At 45.4% G+C, this 16,636-nt stretch overlaps 1 protein-coding gene across 6 annotated transcripts in view; it reads right to left on the bottom strand.

Annotated features, from left to right (window-relative positions):
- Positions 1-16,636, bottom strand: part of ADAMTSL3 (ADAMTS like 3) — a 381,778-nt gene that overhangs the window by 30,819 nt on the left and 334,323 nt on the right. For 5 of the 6 annotated variants that reach the window (XM_027520883.1, XM_027520878.1, XM_027520880.1 and 2 more), the window contains 2 exons: positions 5,305-5,488; positions 2,650-2,854 (listed from right to left, as the gene is read on the bottom strand). In XM_027520883.1, the coding sequence (XP_027376684.1) occupies positions 2,650-2,854; positions 5,305-5,488 (389 nt within the window). The remainder of the gene's footprint in view (positions 1-2,649; positions 2,855-5,304; positions 5,489-16,636) is intronic. The other variant, XR_003507318.1, reaches the window with a different exon arrangement.

Below are 16,636 nucleotides of genomic sequence, written 5' to 3' on the forward strand. Positions count from 1 at the left end.
AGCGACACAAGAATAATAGTGTCAGAAGGTGGTTGTCTACAAGCCAGTAACTAAAACCAACCCTAAGAACACCTTGATTTTGAACTTCTAGCCTCCTGCTGCTGCTGCTGCTAAGTCGCTTCAGTGAAGTCCAACTGTGCGACCCCATAGATGGCAACCCACCAGGCTCCTCCATCCCTGGGATTCTCCAGGCAAGAACACTGGAGTAGGTTGCCATTTCCTTCTCCAATGCATGAAAGTGAAGTCGCTCAGTCGTGTCTGACTGTTCGTGACCCCATGGACTGCAGCCTACCAGGCTCCTCTGTCCATGAGATTTTCCAGGCAAGAGTACTGGAGTAGGTTGCCATTGCCTTCGCCGATAAAATAAGAACATTAATAGCAAGCATGCTGACCCTCGACCCGACAACCAGAGCTACTTTACCCGTCTTTGGCATCATCCATGGGTCAAGTGGATAAGGAGCCACTCCAGCCACTCTGTGAAGAGGACTCGGAGGTGACAGTGCAGAAGCTTCTGGGCTCCTTAGAAAGCCAGAACTCAGAAAGCCTGAGCTTGAATACACCCAGTGGGGCCCCAGTCCATCCTTGTGAAGTCCTCCCTTGCCATGAAGGACTTCACCATCCAAAAACCTCAGCCTCAAAGCCCTCAGATTTCTACCATCATACCAGCCTGGCTATTCGTGAGGGAGACCATTCGGATACCAGAGACAACCCACGATTCAGATGAGATCACTGACCCTACCACTCCCCCACCTACCCCATCTTCCTGGTGTGACCATGGGGCCACTCCCTTCATCCACGGCACCCCCGACACCCGCCACACCCGCCGCATGCCTGACACCCGGAGCACCAGCGATATCTGCGGCACAGGTGGCACCCAACACACCAGCGGTATTCGAGACATCAGCAGAATCCGAGACACCAGTGATACCCATGACAAGAGCGACACCTGTGACACCAGTGGCAGCCATGACACCCGAGACACCAGCAGCACCCGTGACACCCACGCAAGAGCAGCACCCACGGCAAGAGCAGCACCCAAGACATCAGTGGCACCCGAGACACAGCAGCATCCCAGATACCAGTGATACCCGAAACAAGAGCACCACCTGTGACACCAGCAGTACCCGTGACACCTGAGCCACCAGCGGCACCCGAGACACCAGCAGCACTCATGACACCCACGGCAAGAGCAGCACCCACCACAAGAGCGGCACCCGAGACACCAGTGGCACCCATGACATCAGTGGCACCTGTGACACCCGAGACACCAGCGGCACCCAGGACAAGAGCAGCACCCAGACAAGAGCGGCACCCGAGACACCAGTGGCACCTGCGACAGCAGCGGCACCTGAGATACCAGTGGCACCCATGACACGAGTGGCACCAGGACAAGAGCAGCACCCGAGACACCAACAGCACCCAGGACAAGAGTGGCACCTGAGACACTAGCAGCACCCGGGACAAGAGTGGCACCCAGACACCAGCGGCACCCGAGATACCAGTGGCACCCAAGACACCCATGGTACCTGTGACATTAGCAGCAAAGCCCCAGAGGGAACCCACTACCCCCTGAGTGTGGCTAACACCACCGGACGCTCCTACCAAGCTGGGCAGTCCCACTCCCCAGCCACTCCTTCTGGCCTCAGCAAGAAAAAGAGGGGCGTGGCTGGGAGAATATGGAGGTTTATAATATAACATTGCTGTTGTGGACTGCCCAGCAATACCCGCACAAGTAAAGTAGGCCCAGAACAACCCATGGATGACTGACCAAGACAAAAGCAGCCCTGCCGGGCTCCCTGAGACCCAGTCAAATGGACTTTGGGATTCAAATCCAGCACCTCCACAGCCATCAGGAGCCCTGGCCAGCTTAGAGAATGGCCTGGAGCGGCCTGGGGGACCAGAAGAGGCGCCACCCTGACCCAGCTGCCCCTCCTCCGCCACTGCGTGAAACTTCACAGACTGGACTGTCCCCCGGGGCATGCCCCCCTCCCCCACACTCCCCCCTTCCATGTTAGTGGTGGAGGGGATAGTTTTTGCCAACTCCTTGGTTCTTCATGGTTTTAATTAACTTTATTTCTCCAGAAAGATGTATCTCCCTCTGTTTTGCATCCTCTCCAGTTAGAGAAGTGTGTAGTCATGTAGGACTTGGAGTTAATGACCTAAGAATTAGCACAATGATTCTCAAGAGCAACAACTGCTGCACTGCAGGGCAGAAATGCAGAAAGAGTGTATTATTCTCCCACACTGACAATACTGAACATTTTCTGAAGGGCTGAGGGGAACTTTTGATCTCTGCAGCCTGTGTTAATATTGACCGGGAGGTCTAGGATAGAATAGAACCAGCTGGTGTGTGGTGTGGTCAGCTCCCTGTGCAGATGAGTTTCCTGAATGTCCTGCAGGAGTCTGCGCTCTCCTCTCCCCTGTGGGGAAGGGCCCTGATGGGTGGGGTTTTGTTACAGTATTGCTTGTTTTATGTTTTGGCCTCATGGCATATGGGATCTTAGTTCCCCGACCAGGGATGGAACCCACATCCCTTGCATTGGAAGGCAAAGTCCTAACACTGGACTGCCAGGGGAAGTCCCTTTTTGGATATGTGGGTTTGACCACAGGGACTGGATGATTTTTAAACACTAGATTTGTCAGCATTACCTGGTTCCCTTGTTCAAAGAGCCCTTGAACACAGGGGTGACTGGAACAGGGTCTTCTCCCCAGAGGCCTGTCTCTGAGGATGCACACTCTTGGTGGCAACGCCTGCACCGTTCCGTTGGCTCTTGTGCGCTTACATGTCACTTGCCGACTGCGGAATCCTTCACCACAAGACACAGAGCACTCTGACCACGCGCCTGTGAGCCACCTAAGAACAAAAACTACAGGAGCTTAGTAGGTCAGACCCTATGGGGACTGTCTTCCAAAGAGAAAGCCCATCCTAGCAGTATGACTGTTTCAAGGCTGACACATATCTCTGGGAGTGGGCAGCAGCACAATAACTCCCAGCTGTACTCTCAGATATCCTTTCACTAAGAAGCAACAGAATCACCATGTAGAGACGATAGCATCGGGGTGGGATAAAATAGTCCTCAGAGATGTAAGAGCCATCAGCTGTGTGGCCTCAGAGAGCAGAGCTAGGGCAAAATTAGTTGGAAATTTTGGAAACGTGATTTTCAACTCATGGAAACCAAAGGGAAGAAAAAAGGAGGTAGCACCTGTTTGGTCACTCAGACTTGTCTGATTCTTGCGACCCCATGGGCTGTAGCACCAGGCTCCTCTGACCATGGGATTTTCCAAGCAAGAATACTGGAGAGGTTGCTATCTCCTCCCCCAGAGGATCTTCCCAACTCAGGGATCGAACCTGTCTCCTGCAGCTCCTGCACTGGCAGGCAGATTCTTTACCACTAGTGCCATCTGGGAAGATGAACTGGGAGACTGGGGTTGACATATATACACTACTCTGTATAATACAGATAACTAATGAAAACCTACTGTATCACACAGGGAACTCTACTTATCGTTCTGTGTGACCTAAATGGGAAGGAAATCCAAAAAAGAGGGGATGTATGTATACATGTGACTGATTAACTTTGCTGTATGGTAGAAACACATCGTAAAGCAACTATCCTCCAATAAAAAATAAATAAAAGATGTTTCTGCTTATAGAGTGGACAAGGCACTCTAGAGAGGAGACAAAACTCAGGAGGCTCCTGACATGGCCCTTGTGAGGAATGACAAAGACATTGGGAACAGTAGGAAACTGACAGGAACGGATGGAAGTGAGAGGAAAGGGGGCTGGGTAGCTTTGAATGTGGTCATTGTGATCTGGAACACGAACTAGGGGCAGATCAGATTTGGTGGAGATTATGAGTTTGATTTTGGATATTTTTAAAACTATTGATTTGTGTCATCTACGATATTGAAAGGTTATTAATGGCTTTACCCCTGGGGATGCAGATGATACCACTCTAATGGCAGAAAGTGAAGAGGAACTAAAGAGCCTCTTGATGAGGGTGAAGGAGCAGAGTGAAAGAGCCAGCTTAAGACTACATAGCAAAAAAAAAAAAAAAAAAAAACTAAGATCATGGCATCCGGCTGCATTACTGCATGGCAAATAGAAGGGGAAACGGTGGAAGTAGAGACAGATTTCCTCTTCTTGGGCTCCAAAATCACTGTGGATGGTGACTGTAGCCATGAAATCAGAAGACGATTGCTTCTTGCCAGGAAAGCGATGAGAAACCTAGACAGTGTGTTGCAAAGCAGAGACATTATTACTCTGCCAACAAAGGTCCGTATAGTCAAGACTGTGGTCTTCCCAGTGGGCATGTACAGCTGTGAGAGCTGGACCACAAAGAAGGCAGAACACCAAAGAAGTGATGATGCCTTTGAACTGTGGTGCTGGAGAAGACTCCTGAAAGTCCTTTGGACAGCGAGGATATCAAACCAGTCAATCTTAAGGGAGATCAACCTGAATATTCACTGGAAGGACTAATGCTGAAGCTGAAGCTCCAACATTTTGGTCACCTGAAGAGAACAGATGACTCATTGGAAAAGTCCCTGATGCTGGGAAAGATGTAGGGCAGAAGGAGAAGAGGGCATTAGAGGATGAGATGGCTAGACGGCATCACCAATGCAATGATCATGAACTTGGGAAACCTCTGAGAGATGGTGAGGGGCAGGGAGGCCTGCGTGCTGTAGTCTATGGGGTCACAAAGAGTCAGACATGACAGGCAACTGAATAACAACACCACCCGTGGGGGTAGAATCTAAGGAATGGTGCTTTTCACAAGTCTCTCTTGTGATGCTGGTCTACTGACATATCTCTGAGGTGAACCCATGAAGTCAGCTTCCCCGTGCTCATAAGGTACATTGTGAGTGCAGGGAGCAGGTGAGAGTGGCAATTAACTCCAGAAGGTCCGAAATCAGACTAACCCGGTTTGAATTCTGGCTCTCATAACTGTGTGGGCCTAGGGGAGTTTTTCCAACTATATAATAGAGGATGAACAACACTGGAGACATCCCTGGAGGTCCAGCGGCTAAGACTCCGAGCTTCTGGTGCAGGGGACTCAGGTTCAATCCCTGGTTGGTTATGTGGTGTAGCATAACAAAAAAATAAAATAAATTTTTAAAAAAAGAAAATGAACGATATTGACTTGATAGGTGACTGTGAAGTGATCCACATAAACTACTTAGCTGAGCACCTAGTATAGTCCACATAAAACAAATCTTAGTGGTTGAGTTATTCATTCCACATTACTATGCATTTTCAAACAAGTCAAACACTGGTAGCAAGGAGAGAAGAGTGACTGCACACACCTTGGGGGGCAGTCCTGAATGTTACAGGGCTGGAACGCAGCCTGTGGCTTGCGGAGCTGGTCACAGAAGGCCTCGCTCACTTCCTGCCCGTTGGCCATCAGGCACTGGGGTCTCTGAACTTGGGCTCCCAAGTGGCCGCATGTGGCAGAACAATGAGTCCAGTTGCCAAGCTCCCAGAAAGTCTCTGCAGAAAGAAAAGGAATGTCACAGATGGCCACTGGAGGAGAAGGGATGATGGGCTGGAGACGACCCGGCCAAAGACAACTATGAGCTGCTTTCTGGTTAGCTGCCCGTTGGGCTCTCTGAGCAGCACACAGAGAATCTGCCATCAGGTGGAGTAAAGGGGTCCTTTAAATCTCATTTTCCCTTGCCTAGCTCGTTGTCATAACTGCGGAGGGTTATTCCAGCCAGGATGGAGCCCTTGGTCCTGCAGCTGTACTGGAACCCAGTGCGTCTGATGCCAACTCTAACTCTTTCAAAATACTACCTCACATTTCACAAAGGCCCCTTGACAGTTCAAGCAAGACATACAGCCTGGGAAAGGGGTTGTCTCAGGCCAGCTAGATCTGCCAGAAAAATCCCAGAGAAGGAGGAGAAACTCTGTGCAGTGGGCCGGCTTCTCAAGACTCTCCAAGCAGAGCCAAGAGAGGAGGGTCTCTCCGGGGGATGCCCTAATGGATTCTCTTTCTCAAAAGTGGATCAGACTGAGAGAGATGAAAGATGATTTAGCGGGGAGCAGGGATTAAGCAGACAGGTTCAAGATACATTTCAAATCCGTTCTTACTTCTCTACTAATTCTTAATCTAAACTTCAGATGAGACCTGAAGCTGAATAAATAATTTGCCATAGAGCCTTCTGGAAAGATGAAAATGGGAGTTTCCTTTAAAAAAGCTGAAGCTGACCACTTCGAATAATCATGGTTTGTTTTCCTTTTAGTCCTCGTTCCAAGTAGCCTTTCCTTTCCCTTTTAACACTGGATAAAAAGATGAAGTAGGACATGACGATGACAGATTTGTGTATGATCACAGAAAGTACCAGATTTTCTTGAAATAATCACAAGTAAGTAATAGCTACCAGCTGTGTCCACAGGGTGCTCCACTGAGTACACCTATGCCTTTAGCTTAACTGTTTTCCAGTGCTTCCTTCTGATTTTGGAATTTTGTCCTAACTTGCATATCATTTGCAAAGCAGAACAGTACACATTTTTAGGTGCCCTACAGCTTATTTAAAACATTTTTAGAAATAGCTTAGTTTATTGAGAAGTTTCCAGGTAATAGGTACTGAGTTAAACACTTTAACATCAATTTTCCATTGAATTCTCATGGCCATCTTTTGATTTAGATTATTTTTACTTGCAGAGATAGAAATGGAAAGAAGCTATGTGACTTTTCCAAGGTCCTGCAGCTGGACTGGAACCCAGTGTGTCTGATGCCATACCTAACTCTATGTCATATTTCATAAAGGCAAGACAGTTCAAGGCAAGACATACATGCATTTCTTTAAAAAAATACACCTCTTTTTACTGAGGTATAATTCATATAAGAAAAAATGCTTATATGTCAAACATGCAGTTCTATGAGTTTTCACAATTGTATGTACTTAGGTAACCATGATCCAGAGCAAGGTATATACATTCCATCACTCATAAAGCATCCTCTCATCTATGAAGCAGGTTAAAGGCTAACAGAGTTCTGCCAAGAGAACACATTGGTCATAGCAAACACCATCTTCCAACAACACAACCAGATGGTCAATACCGAAATCAGAATGATTACATTCTTTGCAGCCAAAGATGGAGAAGCTCTATACAGTCAGCAAAAACAAGACTGGGAGCTGACTGTGGCTCAGATCTTGAACTCATTATTGACAAATTCAGACTTAAATTGAAGAAGGCAGGGAAAACCACTACTTTCTGAATGGAAGACCATACCTGAATGGAAGACCATTCAGGTACGACCTAAATCAAATCCCTTATGATTATACAGTGGAAATGACAAATAGATTCAAGGGATTAGATTTGATAGACAGAGTGCCTGAAGAACTATGGACTGAGGTCTGTGACATTGTACAAGAGACAGTGAGCAAGACCATCCCCAAGAAAAAGAAATGCAAAAATGCAAAATGGTTGTCTGAGGAGGCCTTACAAATAGCTGAGAAAAGAAGAGAAGCTAAAGACAAAGGAGAAAAGGAAAGATATACCCATCTGAGTGCAGAGTTCCAAAGAATAGCAAGGAGAGAGAAGAAAGCCTTCTTCAGTGACCAATGCAAAGAAATAGAGGAAAATAATAGGGTAGAAAAGACTAGAGATCTCTTCAAGGAAATTTAGAGATACCAAGGGAACATTTCATGCAAAGATGGGCACAATAAAAGACCAAAATGGTATGGACCTAACAGAGGCAGAAGATGTCAAGAAGAGGTGGCAAGCATACACAGAAGAACTATACAAAAAAGATGATCATGACCCAGACTACCATAATGATGTGATCACTCACCTAGAGCCAGACATCCTGGAATGTGAAGTCAAGTGGGCCTTAGGAAGCATCACTATGAACAAAGCTAGTGGAGGTGATGGAATTCCAGTTGAGTTATTTCAAATCCTAAAAGATAATGCTGTGAAAGTGCTGCACTCAATATACAAGGAAATTCGGAAAACTCAGCAGTGGCCACAGGACTGGAAAAGGTCAGTTTTCATTCCAATCCCAAAGAAAGGCAATCCCAAAGATTGTTCCAACTACTGCACAATTGTACTCATCTCACTCTCTAGCAAAGTAAGGCTCAAAATTCTCCAAGCCATGCTTCAACAGTGCATGAACCGTGAACTTCCAGATGTTCAAGCTGGATTTAGAAAAGGCAGAGGAAGCAGAGATCAAATTGCCAACATCCATTGGATCATCAAAAAAGCTACAGTGTTCCAGAAAACCACCTACTTCTGCTTATTGACTACACCAAAGCCTTTGGCTGTGTGGATCACAATAAACTGTGGAAAATTCTTCAAGACATGGGGGTATACCAGACAACCTTACCTGCCTCCTGAGAAATCCGTATGCAGGTCAAGAAGCAACAATTAGAACTGGACATGGAACAACAGACTGGTTCCAAATCAGGAAAAGAGTACATCAAGGCTGTATAATGTCACCCTGCTTATTTAACTTATATGCAGAGCACATCATGCCAAACGCTGGGCTGGATGAAGCACAAGCTGGAATCAAGATTGTTGGGAGAAATATAAATAACCTCAGATATGCAGATGACACCACCCTTATGGCAGTAAACGAAGAACAACTAAAGAGCCTCTTGATGAAAGTGAAAGAGGAGAGTGAAAAAAGGTGGCTTAAAACTCAACATTTAGAAAACTAAGATCATAGCATCCGGTCCCATCACTTCATGGCAAATAGATGGTGAAACAATGGAAACAGTGAGAGACTTTATTTTGGGGGGCTTCAAAATCACTGCAGATGGTGACTATAGCCATGAAATTAAAAGATGCTTGCTCCTTGGAAGAAAAGCTATAACCAACCTAGACAGCATATTAAAAAGGAGAGACATTACTTTGCCAACAAAGGTCCATCTAAGTCAACACTATGGTTTTTCCAGTAGTCATGTATGGATGTGAGAGTTGGACCATAAAGAAAGCTGAGCACCAAAGAATTGATGCTTTTGAACTGTGATGTTGGAGAAGACTCTTGAGAGTCCCTTGGACTTCAAGGAGATCCAACCAGTCCATCCTAAAGGAGATCAGTCCTGGGTGTTCATTGGAAGGACTAGGAGATCAGTCCTGGGTGTTCATTGGAAGGACTGATGTTGAAGCTGAAACTCTAATACTTTGGCCTCCTGATGCGAAGAACTGATTCATTGGAAAAGACCCTGATGCTGTGAATGACTGATGGCAGAAAGAGAAGAGGACAACAGAGGATGAGATGGTTTGATGGCATCACCGACTTGATGGACATGAGTTTGAGTAAACTCTGGGAGTTGGTGATGGACGTTGAAGCCTGGTGTGGTGCGGTCCATGGGGTCACAAAGAGTTGGACGCAACTGAACAACTGAACTGAACTGCACTGCCCCTCCTCCAAGGCAACTACTTCTTTATTTCTGTCAACATACATCAGTAGTATCTGTTCTTGGACTTCATACAATATGTACTCTTTTCTGTCTGGCTTCTTTTGCTTAACATAATGTTTTTGAGATTCACCCATATAGTTGTGTATATCAGTAACTCATTCTTTTTTATTGCTGAATACTACTCCATTGTATGAATATACCATAGTTTATCTATTCTCCTATTAATGGTCATTATGAAGTAAAGACTGAAAAGAACATGCTTGTATTTTTTTGTGTGTGTGAACATGTTTTCATTTTTCTCGGGTAAATACCTGTGAATGGAATTGTTGGGTCAAGGGTAGGTATGTGCTTAAGTTTATTAGAAACTGCCACATAGTTTTCCAATGTGGTTGCCCCATTTTATCCATCTATCTGCAGTGCATTGGGAATTTCTTTTGATGCCAAAAAGTTTCCATCATCAGTTGGTTTTCACTCTTCTGGTAGGTGTGATACTGTATCTCATTGTGCTTTCAATTTTCATTTTCCTGATTCCATCTGTCAGTCTTTTTTGTGAACTTCAAGTCTCTTGCCATTGTCTTTCTCGGGGAGGGGAGAGTTCATTGTTAAACTGTAATAGTTCCTCACATATTCTGGACATAAGTTCTTAATCAGACATAGGACTGCCAATCTTTCTCCCAGTCTAAGGCTTGTGTGGTCATATTCTTAATAGTGTCTTTGATTAGCACATTCTTGATGAGGTCCAATTTGATTTTTTTTTGTTTTATGATGAATGATTTTTGACACAAATGAATTGAAAAAGTAGATCATTATTTCCTCCCACATAGAACTCCTCAGTGGCTTCTCATATTTTGGGAATAAAACTCCAGTCTTTACCTTGACCTTCAGAGGCTTGAACGATTTGGTCCTCAGAAACTTCTCCAGCTTCATCTCACACACCTCTCCTTCTACCCCACTGAACCCTCACCAAACGAATCTTGACCACGCACAGCCTGTGCTCACTTTAGAGTCCTCGCACTTACTGCTCCCTCTGCCAGAAATGCTCTTTCCTCACCTCTTGGGATGGAAGTCTCCACCCTATCCTTTAGGTCTGGAGTCAAGTATCTCCTCCTCAGAGGGCTAAATGATGCACAATCACCATTGGGCTCACCATCCTACTTCCTTTTCTTCATAGCACTTTCCACAGAGAAATATCCTGTACACTTATTTGTTTACTGGTTTATTATCCATCTCTCTGACTGGAATGCCAAATCCTTGAGACTAGACACATTATATACTTAGGTGCTCAGCCAGTATTTGTTAAGGTGACCAATGAATTTCTTTGAAATGCTAGCCACTGAAGGCTTGGCACATTCCACAATGTACACATGTGTGTGTGTGTGGTGCGTATGTGTGTGTGTGCAGGAGGTGGTAGAACAATGTAGGTAGTTTCAATAAATCAAAGTTTTAAATATTCCAAAGATGTCACCTTTACCAGCAATTTCAGCCTCATGAGTATCCAATCTTTTAATTAACTGATTTGAAGGCATTCATTTGATTTCCATGTTCCATCCCACATGGAACTTCTCTCTGCCTTTGCACATCCTGATTTCTCTGCCTGGAACATTCTTCTTCCTCCTCCCAGAGCAACATCCTGACTTATGTGGAAACCTGGTTGGCTTCTCCAGAGAGCATTAGGGACCCCTCCTCAGAGCTACTGTGTCCTTTGGAGCTGACTCACTGAAAAAGAGCCTGATGCTGGGAAAGATTGAAGGCAAAAGGCAAAGGAGGTGGCAGAGGATGAGGGATGAGATGGTTAGATAGCATCACTGACTCAATGGACATGAATTTGAGCAAACTCCAGGAGATAGTGAAGGACAGGGAAGTGTGGCATGCTGCAGTCCACAGGGTCGCAAAGTGTCAGACATGACTTAGCGGCTGAACAACAAACAACCATTACAGCGTTTGTCACTCTGCTTCAAATATCTGTTCACATGAGCATCTCCTTCTCTAGACTATGGGCTTCTCAAGGGCTAGGTCATCTACATATTCCCAGCTCTGGCAAAAGCAAGCATGCACTGGGCAAATATTTGCTGAACATGGCTATGTTTGTGTCTGAATGTTTGTGTCTCTCTAAAATTTATGTGTCACATCCTAACATGCAGGAGGTGGGGGCATTGGGAAGTAATTAGGTCACAAAGGCGGAGCCCTCATGAGTGAGATTAGTGCCCTAATGAAAGAAGCCCCAGGGAGCCCCTTTATCCCTTTGGCCATAAGAGGACACAGCAAAAAGACGACTGTCTGTGAACCAGGAAGCTGGCCCTCCTCAGACATCGGATCTGGCCCTACCTTGATCTTGGATGTCCCTGCCTCCAGAACTGCAAGAAATAAATGTCTGTTGTTTATAAGCCACCCCCTCCATGCTGGTCTGTGCTACGTTGTTATGGTAGTGCAAACAGACTAAGATGAATGTTGAATGAATGGACGAAGGTGCTTGTAAGGATGGTAGCATTGTGTCAAAAAGAAGAGAAAATGGTATCACGTAAATACCCCTAGATAATGATCTCATAAATAACATGAGCTGGCTTGTTGAATGACAACTCAACATTATTTTCTCCTTCTATGCTCTCCCTGCATCCACATCTCTAGAATCTCTATTTGCAGAGTTACATTCTATATGACATAACCTGAAAATCAAAGACACTAGCTAAAGATTTAAAAGATTGAAATGATGTAGCCTTTACTGTTCCTATAGAGTAGACATAGTTAAACATGAGGTCAGACAGCAACTTCTGTGTATCCTTCTGCAATTCACTCATTTTCAGCTACAAGGAGCTGAGATCAGCAGTATGGGTTCCCTGTGATTCAGGAATTTCTGATTTTCTTTTTTATCCTAAGTACCAAGGATCTTTATTCTCAATAAAGAATATGTTCAGTTCCATTCAGTCACTCAGTCGTGTCCAACTCTTTGCGACCCCATGCATCGCAGCACGCCAGACCTCTCTGTCCATCACCAACTCCCAGAGTTCACTCAGACTCACGTCCATCGAGTCAGTGATGCCATCCAGTCATCTCATCCTCTGTCGTCCCCTTCTCCTCCTGCCCCCAATCCCTCCCAGCATCAGACTCTTTTCCAATGAGTCAACTCTTAGCATGAGGTGGCCAAAGTACTGGAGTTTCAGCTTTAGCATCATTCCTTCCAAAGAACACCCAGGACTGATCTCCTTTAGAATGAATCTGTAGCTGTAGATAATATGTCACTATTTTGAGAATAAAGTGTCCCATTATCTTCATGCTTTGCAAATCCTCAGGCACAGAGTTAAACCTCATTCTCATAAATATTTTGATTTTCTTAACTCTATCCCTATCTCTTGGCCTCTTAAAGAGTTTTGCAAGACATATGTCGATTAGGTTCTTGTGACTAAGCACTGATACATAACAAAGTTAATATGTGTGGGAAAACATACTTGTGAAAGAAGACCAATGAAAGAATTGATTCAACAATCCTTAGCAAATCTTTCCTCTATAAACATTTACCAAGTTAGTGATCATTTTGCAACTCGAAAACCAATACCTGTGTTACCACAAATAATGATGCACATTTGGGATATGAGCTCCCTGGGCTTCCTCAGGAGTGGATTTTTTTTTTTTAAGCTTGCATATGGAAGGACAAGTTTAACAGGTTCTTAGCCACACTAACATATAGCATCTCTACATGTATTCAGGGTTTACAGCCTAACTAACAAGGTAGGAAAAAATATATTCACTGAAATTCCAGAAGGGACTGGAGGAAGCAGCTGGGGCTGACAGGCTCCTCCCTTCCAGACAGCTCTGGGAACAGGGCAAGGGGTGATGCTTTATAGGGGACATCACATGGTGACAGGTGCACACTTTTAGGAAGGTTGTGCAGCATTAAGTGTAAGAGCAGACGATGGTGGGGAATGCTGTATACTGTGTGACGTCATTCTTGATTCCTCAGTCACGTGACTAGAGTCAAGAGCTGCCTGACTGCAGAGATGTGTGAAGAGAAGAGATGTGTGGTGCAGAACTGAGACACCATGCAGACCCCTGAGTGGAGGGGGGAACGAAGGGGTAAGGCCGGAACTGACTTCTCAGGGACCTGAGGGAAGGCACTAGCATTAGACAGGCTAAGCCTACCCTATCTGTTGAAAATCTTCCATATTAAGATCCTAGAGGACCACAGAGGTCTTTGGGCCTGGCATGCTGCAGTCCATGGGGTCACATGAGTCAGACATGACTTAGAGACTGAACAACAACAACAAGAGGCATACCAGGGTCTTTCTGGCCAGCACTAAGAGTCCAGGACGGTGATATGAGGAACACTGAAAGAGACAACTATATATTTGGGCTCTAGCACACACTTTTATGAGTCTCAGGTTTCCTCATTTATACAACTGGATAAAAGATTACTGCCCCCAACACTGTGCTATTGTAAACATCAAGAGAGGTAATGAACATGAAAGTGCTTCACACGTGACTATTCCAACTCCCCATCTATTTGTGTCTCTGTGCCTGCATGTGTGCTCAGCTGTGTCTGACTCTTTGCAACCTTATGGATGGTAGCCGGCCAGACTGCTCTGTCCACAGGATTCCCAGGCGACAACACTGGAGCAGGTTGCCATTTCCTCCTCCAGGGGATCTTTCTGATCCACGGATTGAAACTGGGTCTCCTGAATTGCAGGTGGATTTTTTACTGCTGAACCATCAGGGAAACCCATTTATGTCTCTGAGTTCCTCTAACTGCCAACAAGAAAAGCCATGGAGAAAGCTCCTTCCATCATCCCCTTAGTTCAGCAGTGCGTTCTATAATCTCATACCAGTTCTGCCATTGATCCAATATTATCCATTTATGAGACACATATTTAATACTTACACCTATCTGAGGTGCTGGAGATACAAAGGGGAAGTAATGAATGATATCTCATGTCGGTCTAGCTGACTTCTGTGATTAACTCTTAATCGCTTCCAAACTCTGGGGGGAAAGAGGAGCATTATTTATTGAGTCTTAAACCATCGCAACTTGAAGCTCATTCTGATGTCAAGAGTTTGCTGAGCTCCAGATATTATCCCTAAAGACAGCAGCAGAAGCATCCAAATGCCATCCTGTGCCAGGGGCTCACTGCAATGACCTTTCCCAAACTATAATACTGACTCCACCGATTAGTAATTATTGAGCACCTGCTGGGTGCCTCATACTATATTATATTCTTAGGGCACAAAAGAAACATTAGACATGGTCTCTAGCATGAAGGGACCCACAATTTAGTGGAGGAAACAACTGGAGACTAATGTGTGTCAGGATTCAGTCAGGGACTAAGCAGTGAGAAAGGAGAGGTCCAAAACAATCAGAGAAGGATTCACATAGGAGAGGAGAATTCAGGTGGCTTAAAGGACGGTGAAAGAGCTAATTCTTAGGTAGATCTATAAGAAGACCAGGACCCTCAAGGAGGAGAAGGGGACAAACTTTTTCTACATTCCTTGTCTTAGTCACTTAAGACATTTTTTCTTAAGCTCTGAGTTGCTACAACAATCTATTTCCCCTAAGACTAACTTTCTTTAAGCCCAGAGCTAACATTACTTTGCCAACAAAGGTCCGTCTAGTCAAGGCTATGGTTTTTCCATGTATGGATGTGAGAGTTGGACTATAAAGAAATCTGAGCACCAAAGAATTGATGCTTTTGAACTGTGGTGTTGGAGAAGACTCTTGAGAGTTCCTTGGACTGCAAGGAGATCCAACCAGTCCATCCTAAAGGAGATCAGTTCTGGATGTTCATTGGAAGGACTGATGTTGAAGCTGAAACTCTGGCCACCTGATGTGAAGAGCTGACTCATTGGAAAAGACCCTGATGCTGGGAATGATTGAAGGCAGGAGGAGAAGGAGACGACAGAGGATGAGATGGTTGGATGGCATCATCAACTCGATGGATATGGGTTTGGGTGGACTCCAGGAGTTGGTGATGGACAGGGAGGCCTGGCGTGCTACAGTTCATGGGGTGGCAAAGAGTCCGAGCGGTGAGTGACTGAACTGAACTAATGATTATATAACAACAATGTATCTTGCTTGAGGACATGTTTCTCCTTCTTAAGAAAAACCTTCTGACTATTCCTGTTATTTTAAGATGTATGTTGTGGGAGTGGGTCTAGAAAGACCTTTAAAACCTTGAGATATTCTTTTAATCTATTGCTAGTAATCAATTGAAAAAGTATATAAAGCTACACCTGAACTGGTGAGTGGGGGCACTCTCCGCCCCCTTCTGATGTCTATGTCAGAAGCTTTCTCTGTCCCTTTTTCACTGTAATAAAACTTTGGCCATATGAAGTTCTGAGTGACTGAAACTGTGTCTTTGGTCCCGAAGCAAAATTCTCTCCTTTGGAGATCATGAATCCGGCACTCTTCACCGTAAGCTAGGTCACTTCTTCCTGGGAGAGCAGTATGAATGGAAGCCAGATTTCCAGAGTAAGCTGCATGGTGTGTGTGTGGTGTTGGATCACAGTGCGGGAAAGTGCATTGCCTAGAACAGAGTTTAGTGCTAGCTTAGAACAGAGGCCAGGGTTATAAATTAAGGACATGTAGAGCCAGAATCAGAGAAGGCAATGGCACCCCACTCCAGTACTTTTGCCTAGAAAATCCCATGGACGGAGGAGCCTGGTAGGCTGCAGTCCATGAGGTTGCTATAGTCGGACACGACTGAGCGACTTCACTTTCACTTTTCACTTTCATGCCTTGGAGAAGGAAATGGCAACCCACTCCAGTGTTCTTGCCTGGAGAATCCCAGGGACAGGAAGCCTGGTGGGCTGCCATCTATGGAGTCGCACAGAGTCGAACACGACTAAAGCAACGCAGCAGAGCCAGAATGGGCTTCCCAGGTGGTGCTAGCGGTAAAGAACCTGCCGGCCAATGCAGGGGATGAACGAGATGTGGGTTTGATCCCTGGGTTGGGAAAATCCCCCTGGAGGAGGACATGACAACATACTTCAGTATGCTTGCCTGGAGAATCCTACAGTCAGAGGAGCCTGGTGGGCTACAGTCCATGGGGTCACAAAGAGTCAGACAGGACTGAAGCAACTTGGCACACAAGCACACACATAGAGGCAGCATATGAAGGATCTTGATTCTGGGCAGAAAGTTTATATCTCATGGTAGGTTCTTAGGCAGAGAAGCAGCAGCAAGGCAGTCACAGCCTTCTGAGAGAAGAACAGGTAAGATAGAGTATTAGATTTAGCGCCTGTTTGTAAGTAGACAGTGACAGCAATAGTTAAAACCATATAACGT

Source organism: Bos indicus x Bos taurus, chromosome 21 (genome assembly GCF_003369695.1).
Source record: "Bos indicus x Bos taurus breed Angus x Brahman F1 hybrid chromosome 21, Bos_hybrid_MaternalHap_v2.0, whole genome shotgun sequence".
Lineage (NCBI taxonomy): Eukaryota > Metazoa > Chordata > Mammalia > Artiodactyla > Bovidae > Bos > Bos indicus x Bos taurus.